Source organism: Epinephelus moara, chromosome 6 (genome assembly GCF_006386435.1).
Source record: "Epinephelus moara isolate mb chromosome 6, YSFRI_EMoa_1.0, whole genome shotgun sequence".
Classification (NCBI taxonomy): Eukaryota; Metazoa; Chordata; class Actinopteri; order Perciformes; family Serranidae; genus Epinephelus; species Epinephelus moara.
In genome coordinates, this window is record NC_065511.1 from 6142209 (window position 1) to 6153976 (window position 11768).

Consider the following 11768-nt stretch of genomic DNA (forward strand, 5'->3'; position numbering starts at 1 on the left):
GGCATCTGGCAGGACCACGGCAGCAGCACAACCACACACGTCACGCTGTCCAGGCAGATGTTAACACTGTGTGGAGTTTGCATGACAGTGTAGGTTTCCTCCCATAGGATCCAGGGTATACAGGGTGTAAAATAACTGTTTTAAAAGCCTTTTTATATACTAAAAAGGCTATATACATATATATATATATATATATATATATATATATATATATATATATATATATATAGATATATACATATAATGTCATTCATTCTCCAATTTTTTTTTATATTGCAATGAAAACATCAAATAATAATAATAACAATACATTTTATTTATAGTGTGCTTTTCATTTCCTATATTTCCTAGGATAGTGAAGGCATGACCTTCCCCATTCTCCCTCTGACTGGCTAGTACTTGTTGCCTCCATTTGTTGGATTGATTAGGTGTAAGCAAAAGAAATCGGATTGGGTAGGGTTCGGGTAAGATTGTCAGGGTAAGCCAATCAGAGGCAGAGCAACATAGAAGAGGGGTCATGCCTTTGCAAGCTTAGGAAATGCAAATTTGCTTCCCATAGACATACCAGTATATACATTCTGGCCAACGACTAGCAGCTAATAGCTAACAGCTAACGTTAACTTCTTCTCCTCCTGCAGATTTCAACACAGATTTGTTGTTTAGAATGTTGCATTAGAATAATTATCAGTGTGATGAGTTCACTGCATCTTTGTGTTTCAGTGGCATCCCGGGATCCCGGGACTCTCTTTGTCCTAAACACGTATTCTGTTGTCACTGGGTGATGGGACACCATTAGTCTCGAGCCCTGCTTTTTAGCCCCCACAGAATCAGCACATTACCAACCAATACTGATGCTCAGCTGATAAATCAGTGCATTACTTATATGACTGAAATGTTTTTGTAACACACTGTGGTGACAACGTAATCACTTCCTAGATTATGTTCAGAAACAAAGTTTCTACATTAATGTACTGAACTGGATTTGCACGGAGGAGGTCAAAGTGAATGGCGCACATACAAAGGTCCTTAAAAATGCTTGAAAGGCTTCATTAAAAACGTTTTATCTGCTGACGGACATATCTGTGTGCAATCCTCAAACTATTTTTGTTCTTTCTGGATATTTATTTGCACTACGCACCAGGGGGGTCAGAGCGCAGTGGTAACTTATAATCGCACATACAAAGTGCAATTTGTGACACCAGAATCCCGCCGTCGGTGTTTTAGCAGCAATGCTTCCATTACATAACAACTTTTATTCCAAGCATATTGTCTACACTGCTTCTCATGCTAACCGCTAGCTTACAAGTTCCCTTTAAGGGCAACATATCTACACTGTCTTGTCCAGATATGGTCAGTTCTACTCCAAAAATCAAAGATGGCGATGGTCAAAATGCCAAACTAAAGGCCTCAAAATGAAAGTCCACAAACCAATGGATGACATCATGGTAGCTACATCCATTATTTCTTTTAGTCGTTGGTTTCATCAAAATGACTTTGGTGATCCTCTGACTTTGCCTCTAGTGCCACAGTGAGGTTCCCATTTCCATAAGTTGGGGAAGTATTTCAACAACTATTGGATAGATTGCCAACATTTTGTCATGTAAACAAATATGTACAACATTTTCCCTGCTTATCAGTGGATCCTGCAGGTGCAAAACAGTCTGGCAGTGATCAGGTGATGTGGGTCTCAGCAAAGCAAAATACTGTTTTAGTGATGTTTTCATATCAAAGAGGATTTTTAAAATAACTTTAAAAAATATTTTGATCCAGTTTGCAGTCTGAAACAATCCCCTGGCAAAGCATTTTATGGTGACTAATAGCAATTAAAGCTCTTGATAAGATACAAATGTGCATCATTACAGAATAAACTAAAATGATAATAAGTATAAAAAATGGTTAGCATAATAACATGTAAATCTATTGTACCAAAACCTGATTACAGAATAAATTATTTCTCATTAGATTCCCTAAAAAACAGAATTATGTCCATTTGTTTCCAATCTAATCACTAATTGCTGGGCAATATTAGTTTTTGCATTTGTTTGTTCAGTAATGCTGTATACATAGAATCTGTTTGCCTCATAGATGTGGTGGTTTTCTTTGCAGTTTGGTTCACATTACTTTGCCTTTGCCCATGGTAATGTCATCCACAGAATATTCACTTGGAATGTGGTTTATGTTGGATACAACAATATCAGGGATGACAAGTCAAACATGAGAAATTCACATAAATAAAACTCAAACTGATGCATCGCATTCTACAAGTCGTGCCCTTTAGTGTGGACTCAGGGACACGTGTGTGTGTGTGTGTTGTTGTTGTTGTGGTGGTGGTGTAAGGGAGAGAGAGAGACAGAGAGAAAATGAGAGTGAATCATTCTCTCACTCTCACTATTCTCTAAAGCAGAGCTCTCTCGCGGCATAGCCAGAGTTCAGTGGACACCACTCATGCATACAGTGCATGGTGTGTGTGTGTGTGTGTGTGTTTGGGGTAGGGGAGGGAGGCTGATTTGGGCCTGGCCAAGAGGACAAACCGCACAGAGGAATAAAGCAAATGAGGTGAGAGAGAGCAGACGAGACACCTTCTTCACAGGTTGAAGTTACAGTAGGTGAGTTGTGAATTACAATGAGGTTGTCTTAATGAATGCACATGGCAGGCTGCTTTTAACGTCAATCACTGGGGGGGTGGGTACGACAATCTGTTAAGCAGACATGGCTGTATTTTCATGGTGGTGCAATGACCAGCACAAGCAGCAATTAGAAAGTTTGGTATTTTTCTGACCTTGAAATCAGCTTTGGTTTTTTTGTGTGGTATTTTGGTGCCCGGTGCAGAGCGCACAGTGCTCAGGTGGGAGGTGAGGTGTAAACAGATGGTGGGAGGCACATTCAGATGAAGCTCTGCAAAGTGAGTTATTGGTATTTTGGTGGAAAATGGGTCTTAGACTCTGCACTAAGAATAGACATCTCAGAGGTAAGTATTTTGTTTGCTCAACAAGCAAACAAAATACTTGCAGCAGATACACAGCAACAACAGAATAATAATCATTCATTCATTCATTATTCGTGACAGCTTATTCTGGTACAGGGTAGCGGAGGGAATGGAACCTATCCCAGCTGATATTAGACGAGAGGCGGGGTATACCCTGGAGAGGTCACCAGATTATCACAGGGCTGACATAGAGACAGACAACCATTCACACTCATATTGCAATTTAAAGTGACCATTTAACCTGACCTGCATGTCTTTGGACTGTGGGAGGAAGCCATAAAGAAACCGCGTTGACACGGGGGGAACATGCCAACTCATAAAAGCAACAATGCTAACCACTGCACCACCGTGCCACCCAGTATAATAATCAAAACGTAAACATTTTTTTTATATAGGCTGCATAACAGATACATTATAAAATCTGCAGTTTCTGATTTGAGAAGTGTCTCATCAGAGTGCAGTGCCATTGCCCATGGCTCAACCTGGTCCCACTTTGAAGTCGTCAAAAACCAGTGCCTAGTCAGTTACTTCCAGCGTCACACACTGACGAAGAAGTCTTTCTTTTACGTCAGTATGATACGCAGCCGGTCACTGTTTTATTTAATGGTGTCCAGTGGCGTCAGCAGGAAACGAGGTGGGACAACAACAAAAGTTAAGGCAGTGGAAATTGGAGTAGGGCTTGTGGGAGGGGCAGTGGATAAGTCTGACTATTACCCCGTCTTTCACTTCCCGTAAGGTTGTAAAGCCAAACAATGTTCTTTTTGCCTAAACCCAACCACGTGCGTGTTGGTAAAATGTAACCACGTGCATTTGCTGTTGAAGGAAAAAAAAAAGTCAATTCAGGGTGTTGGACCGTGTTGAGAACGTGCTCCACGGCTACACCGATGGCTATGAGCTAAATACCTGATATGTGTCACAGCCATTTTTCCAACTTAATGTTTATTTTTATTTTTGAAATGCATTATGAAGCAAACACTGCTATCAAATTTTATAATCTGTAGCATTAGACTGATGCAGTCACATATGACCTATAACAGCCTCACCAAGCTATTTTTAAATTATTGGCAATGCTTCAAAAACAAGGCCCACACCATACAGCACAATTCTTTACAATTTACGATGTACACTGGTTGTACTAACCAGGTATACCAGTACTGTAAGCGTACTTACTGATAGGTAGGCTACAATGGAACATGATGTGAAGTTAGTGAATAAGGGTATTACAATGTGAGAATTTCACTTAACTTAATATTTTTTTATAGGCCTTCTGTGGGTATTTTAATTAACACACACTTATGCTAATATTCTACCATTAATTGGAGTGGTCCAAAGGATGAAATGATAATTTTTCCTTGACCACGTCTTCTTCTAATTCCACTAATGTGTTGGTTTTCCTCCTTTTTATCTTTCTTTGGGCTGTATTATGTTTTGTGCGGTCCCCAAATTAAGCTCAGTGATTTGGTCAAAAAATGCAGTCTCTTCAACATGTTGGTTTATTATTTAGGCTGTAGGCTTCTTTGTGTTTAGTGCTGATTAAAAAATGTCAGCTTGCTAACACATTAAACTGAGAAGACAGACTTTGAAAACACTGTGAAACATCAGAATAGCATTTCGTACATTTACATGCACAGTTATTTGGATTACTGTCCTCGTCCCAGTATACAAGCACGGGAGGGGAATCAGTTTATTGACCGAAGAATGTCTGACTCTGCTACGATAGGTGGTGATATGCCCCCTTTTAGGTTGCTAGTATTGGACCTTTTTCTGGTTGACCTATTATGTCACAGACCAAACAGTCGACAAACAAGTTAGCTACGGTTAGCTAGCAGCAAACTGGTATCTTGGTGGACAACTTTACAGCTCTGTATATTTCGTCAGTCCAAAAATGCAAGGCTCTGGATGTAGATTTTGCCATGTTGTTACTGGCTTCTTCTTCTGTTACGTATTTAATGCTATTCAACTTCTGGGTCAAAGCCCCGGCGGAAACTGTGGCGCATGTGCAGAGTGCCTAGGCCAGTTTGGGTCCGATTGACTGTATACATGCATAAGTAATTAGACTCCCAATCTCATTATCTGGGTGTGTTAGTCTGACTTTGAGAAATTCACTTTAGTATGATTTCAGTCAGACTAAAATGTTTACATACATTTTAAAAGTCTGATTTTAGTTAGACTAACAAAAATAAATTGATTTTCTCTAATGTCATGTACTGACTGTCAATGTCAGCCTGTTAGCGTGCGGACATTGGCATTTATCTCACAGCACCTCTGTGTTATAAGTAAGGTACTACCCTCAGAGTCATTAACATGGCTTTAGATTTTTGTTACATATGTGTGACAAAAATGATAAAGAGTAATACAGGGAAATTTATATTTAATTTCACTAGAAATAAAAAAGTTTGCCTGGCAGTAAAGTTGTAGTGCTGTGTATATTCATTGTTCTCTTTCATGAAAACTTTCCCATTTCTTTCTAGGATTTTTAAGGATAATAGTATGCTATTTCCTGACATTTGATGCTCAAGTTACTCAGTGGTGGTTGCTCTGTCAATGCAGCTGTGAACATCTGTGATAGAAGATGGCTGAGCAGGTTGTTGTGTGGCCTTGCTCTTGTGGCAGTAGACTTGATGGCAGATGCGCTCCAAAGTGGAAATCAAAAAAATAAAAAATAACTTGTCACATTGGTTAAGTTTTTAATTTTAGTTCCCACACTTGTCTTTCACCTTCTCAAGATCCTCAGCCTCAGCAAAGTTTACAGTAAAATCCTGTAAATAACTGCATTCTCTGAAAGTGCTATCAAATTTTTTATCCTCGATTCCATTGCAGTTTACAGTGTGACACTGTATGCCATTAATACAGTGGAACACTGTTTAGATTTCATTGTTAATTTTCATCAAAGTTTTACAGTGTGATGTCAGCAGTTTTACAGAGCAGGTGTTCAGGGATCGTGGAGATAATTTAGCATGTGATTATTAGCATCAGTTTGAATGTGCTGAGACAAATAAATCCAATCTTCAGACATCGCCACCATAATGATGAAGATCAAAGCAATGATGATGCTTAAAATAGATTTCAGCATAATCCAAAACTCCATACATTGTCATACTACCCATTTGAGTGCAATTTATTTACTTGTGTATGTTCTGAGATGTATGTCTTTTAATTTCTGTAGCTCTTAACAAGATATGGTCTGTGATTAAATGGCTGGTTGTTTTATCTATGATTACACGTGTTCTTATTAAATGTGTTCTATTGTGTTATTTGGTCTCAGTGCAGAATTTTCCCTTTCTCCAACACTATTTGCTCCCATGGGAGATAATAAAGTAACCTTAACTTAACTGATAATTTTTTTGTCCTATACCAGGTATATCCAGAGTCTGGTCAGTTGAGGGCCCACAGACAGATTTTTAACAGCGGCCACGTTTTTAAGGAGCGGTGGAAAGTTGAATACTTTTTAAAATTAGAATGAAACACTTGCATCTCTCTTATTTGTATGTGATTTTAAAAAAAACCCAACAACAAACAAACAAAAAACCCATATGATACAGGAAGCAGCTTGATGCCAGGGAATTTCACATTATCTAATCTGGCCCCCATTCAAAAAAGTTTGGACACCCCTGTCCTACACTGTTAAAGGTATTTATTTGTTCTGTTCCAGTGGGTTGTTCATGTATTGCCTACATGTGCCTTTGACACAAAACTATGCTGAACATGCAGTAGACTGAGTAGAGCAAGGGTGTCAAACAAGTGGCCTGCAGGCCTGAACCGGCCCGCCAAAGGGTCCAGTCTGGTCCACTGGATGACTTTGCACACCTAATAAGTCACTTGTGAAGGCTAAGAGTTGCCAGTTTTCAGGAGCAAGTTCACCAGTAAACAGCTACTCCATGTAAAATGCTACTTATCCACCCTGACCACAATACAGTTCTCTGAAATAACAATGAACACTGATTGCGGTCAAAATGAACACTGCAAAATATTGTCAATCAGCAGCTTCAGTACAAAAGAATCTGTATCAGACTTCTATCTTATCTTCTTTCATCTATCTCAGAGTGGCAGCTTCCACTTTGGTTTGGTGTGAAAATATATGGATTCACATCTAAGGACAGTGAGTAGTGGACAGATGAAATATGGAAAAACCGAGACATATTGTTGAAATTGCACTTATTTTTCTTCAGACATCTCTGGCTGTTTATCATCTGTTTTTAAAATTAACTTTTTAAAAATGCACTTGTACTTCTTTACACTGAAAGACAGGGAAATGTTTGGAGGTTTGGTAATTCAAAGGAGTTTATGAAGAGATCAAATTGGGCTGTATGTGGCCCATAAACCACAATGAGTTTGACACCCCAGGAGGAGAGGTTCTTATTGTAATTGTACACAGATATATAAACACACAAAGGATAGAAAAAATAAATAAATAAACGTGCACATGAATAGGCATTGTAGTGCAGTCTCGCTAGCTCTGTGTTTGCTTATGCCAGCAGCGCTTCAGAGGAGAGACCACAAAGTTTCGTTTTTCTCTCAAGTCAAAGCTACATTTTGTGGGTGCGCTCGTTATAAATACTGGTGCACTCGGACTATGTGGAGTTAGCTATATTAAGGAATGAGCAGAAAGACCGCGGGGCAGAAAACAGTTCTACGACATGAGAACAGACTGTGAAGCAGGGACAGGTTTTGGTGGCACCTGGTTAAACCCACTAAGCAGCGGCATACCCCCTTTTATTTCGAGTAACTAGTCCGGTGAATGCCTGTGTTACATGAGAGCAAACCTCATGTGACGTACACTCCTCTGTATATATGGGTAATGTAGTCATTCAAGGCTTAGACTCTATAAAGTATCTACCGTAGAAACTACAATACCCATAGTTCCTGGCTTACAACCAACTTCTGTTGACATCTGCCGGTAGGCCAGTTACACGCTTGACAGTTCATTCTACAGGGCGCTGTGGAAGGTAACTATTGATATATCAGCTTTACATTGTCTAACAGGCTGCTGATTTGTCTCAGTTGGTTCGATTTTAACACTTCTAGAGAGCTAATGTCACAACGATACAGCTGTGGTAGTGGAAGTCAGGCTCGAGAGCTAACATTAGCTAGCAGCACAGACTCTTATACAACGTGAGTGAGCCTCTGTCATGTTGTAACGTTCAAAGTTAGTAAAAGTGGCGGAAAAACATGTATCGTATGGACAAAAATAAAAGCAAGACTCACTACATTGGCTCTGGCGTGCGCGCTAACGTTACTTTACTGCCCGGAGGGAATGACGTTGGTCATAAAGTACAGCTGGCTTGATATCACATCGTTTTTTGGTAACATTACGTTGTTGAAGATGATGTCGGGTTGTGGAAGAATCGATATGGTGTAGTTTCTAATTTGGCGTTCACCCTGTCTACCAAGCAGTTTATGTTTCCTTCATAGTGTCACGTTTATGAACGCTACAGGTAGTATGCCAGTTCCTCTTTAACCGACACAGCATTACTTAGTTGAAGATAGTGTCAACGTACAGCTGTTACAGTCTAATATCAAACTGCTGTCAGGTGTTTTTTGGGTTTATTGTAAGCCGAATACACAAAAAGACCCTAACAATGTGCTGCAGCTGCTTTAATGTCCTGCGTTGTGTGTGTGAGTCTCGTTTAGGAAGGTAATAAATGTTACAGCTTTTCTGCATGGAATTCAGCGTGTGTTTAGATAGAGACATGCTGTACTGTTAATAGGCTGTGTCATGCAGAAGCCATACTGCCATGAAAGTTCATTTCAATATTTGTAACTGACCTTCTGTGTGCCACAGACATAAGCTGGGGATTCAGTGTGTGGATGAGAGCATCAGAGAAGAATGTCCCCTCCTCGGCTCACAGGTGCTCTGCGCTCCTTCTCCAATGTCAGCAAGAAGGAAGACTTCACTGAACAGTTCTATGATCTGAAGGTGAGGACAGCTAAGGGGACATTTGGGAATCAGTATTGTCCCAATAGAACTTTAGGATGTATAGGAAAGTAGTGTGTAAGCATTCCATTCCACCATTCAAAAGCCACCGGATTGGAATTTCATTTTGCAGGTAGAAATCAGCGGAGGGCCTAGAGATGCATGGAACTGATATTACATTCACCATAATGCACCTCTTTTAAAAAGTATGGGGATTTTGAGCTCACTTATGTCAATCTCTTAAAAATAAGTTATATGACTGGGATTGTTTTTCATTGCTTTTGTGTTTGTCATCTTTGTTTGCCCTCAACCGCATCACTGCAGGAAATGGCCAATGTTGAGATGTTTAGAGATGGGGGGCAAAATCGATACAGCATAGTGTCGCAATATTTGTGTGGCAATATTGTATTGTCACACAGTGCCAAGTATGGATTTTTTATTATATAAATTATTAATATGACAAATGTAAATTAAACTTGAGGTAGCCAACACGAATAATATAATCAATTACTTTTTCAGTCCATTAGATACATTTTGCTGCTGCAAAAAAAAAATGGCTGAAGTGAGACGAACAGACTGAAAACTTTATCTTATTAGACAAAACAGGTGTTGTATCATGATAATATTGTATCGTGGATCCTCTGCTGATTCCCACCCCTAATAGATATTGTGACATCTACCAACTCTTATCTGAAGTTAAACAAGTGTTCGTAGCTCTGAGGAAAGAGCTGAGATAGAAATTCAAACCCTGGCTCCTTCCTCACCTCCACACAATTGACCAATCACAGTAGGAAGTATGTGTGATCGCATAGGTGTGAGGTAGGGTTGCAAGGGTATGACATTTTGTCTCCCAATAAAATCACAGTTTCACAGTATCACGTTATTACAGAACTGATATTATTATCAGTCAGTAAAAAATAACTTAACTAAAGTGGGGATTCTTGCTCTAGCTGCTTTTTTTTCCAATATCGTAGATAAGAAAATGTACATGGTATGAGAACCTTGAACTTTTATATCACCTTGAAACTGGTATATCGCTATATCCCTAATGTGAGGTTTCTAAAGCTATTCAAGCATCAGACAAACAGTTTTGACAGAGTATACTGGCAGCCTGTTTTATGGTAACATTATGTCATGCAAGACATCAGTGACACAAGTTCATTTCTATAGTGTCCAGTATTTCAGATTTTCCTCATCAGTTCTGTCCAACGTCTGATGGTGCACAAGCAGCTCAGCTTGAAAAGCTCTGCTTCAGTGATACAGTAAGCAGTTTATTTTTAGATAATGTTACATTAAACATCACATTTATTTGCCCAACTGGACACCTGCATGAGCCATTTCACTTGGCCTAACTCAGACTTTAGTCCTTAATATCAAGTACTGAAAAACACACACATGTAAACAGATGTAAACATAGAATTTAATTGAATAGATTCGCCCCATTGTCACTGATACCTGATCCAGCTACTATCTGCCCGATATCAGTGCCTGTTATGTGTAAATCCCCGTGCCTTGTATAATATGGCCGAACCATTAACATCCATAATGATGTTTTCACCCGCTTATCCAAGGCTGGGTTGCAGGGGCAGCTGGCTGAGCAAAGCACTCCAAATGCCCCTCTCCCCAGCAACACTTTCAGCTCCTCCTGGGGGATCCTGAGGCGATCCCAGGCCAGACAAGATATGTAATCCTTCCAGCGTGTGGGTCTGGGTCTGCCCGGGGCCTCCCACCAGTTTGACATGCCCGGAACAACTCTAAAGAGAGGGGCCCAGGAGGCATCCTGATGAGATGCCTGAACCACCGCAACTGGCCCTTTGTCACAAAGGAGCAGCGGCTCTACTCGGAGCTCTCTCTCAATGTCCGAGCTCCTTACCCTATCTGCTGAGCCCAGCCACCCTTCAGAGGAAGCTCATTTTAGCTGCTTGTATCTGCGATCTCATTATTTTCAGTCACTACCCAGAGCTCATGACAATAGGTGAGGATTGGGACGTAGATGGACCAGTAAATCAAAAGCTTTGCCTTCTTGCTCAGCTTTCACTTGACCACAACAGTCCGGCACAGTGCCAACATCTATGCAGATGCAGCGCCAAACCACCAATCCATCTCACGCTCCATTCTACCCTCACTCATGAACAAGACCCTGAGATACTTGAACTCCCTCGCTTGGGACAGTAACTCAATCCCAACCCAGAGGGGACAATCTGTTGTTTTCCGGCAGAGAACCATGGTGTCAGATTTGGGGGTGCTGACTCTTATCCCGACCGCTTCACACTCAGCTGCAAACCACCCCAGTGCATGCTGGAGGTTACGCTGTGATGAAGCCAACAGCACCACATCATCTGCAAAAAGCAGAAATGCAATTCTGAGGTCACCAAAACCCGACCCCTCCCTCCCCCGGCTGTGCCTTGAGATCGTGGAGCCAGCATATATTCCTGCTCTAAATATTTTACCAGAGTAAGAAATGTGTGTCACTTTGACACTCACTAGAGGGTTCTATCTCTGGCAGTTTGTTTTTCCTCCAACTCTGTGAGCAAGCAAGTAATGTGATTTTGCATGTTAGTTGTATTCCGGAAATTTTTTATCTTTGATGACACAGCTTGCGTATTGTATGGCTCTTATCCAGCTCCCTTTACCCCTCACATACAAAAATCCAAATGTTTTCATTTGGATGGATGGACTATCCAAAAACACAGATGCAGACTCTGTTTTACTTTAAGATTAAATTTCAACATCCAGTCATTGGTGTGAGAAGCAGTGGCTGTGGTATCAGTCTATGTGATTATAGTCCACTATGTGAGAGTGATGCTTAGTATGTGCAGCTCTGGAGCAGAAGACATATTGTCAGGATGATTATATATATATATATAT

General features: G+C 40.4%; 1 protein-coding gene across 1 annotated transcript in view; it reads left to right on the top strand.

The window, feature by feature from the left end:
- Positions 1-7808: 7808 nt before the first annotated feature.
- The window catches only part of ascc3 (activating signal cointegrator 1 complex subunit 3), a 252720-nt gene continuing 248760 nt past the window's right edge, over positions 7809-11768 (top strand). The window contains exons 1-2 of the mRNA XM_050047693.1: positions 7809-7932; positions 8769-8903. Of these exons, the coding sequence (XP_049903650.1) occupies positions 8814-8903 (90 nt within the window). The 5' untranslated portion in view covers positions 7809-7932; positions 8769-8813. The remainder of the gene's footprint in view (positions 7933-8768; positions 8904-11768) is intronic.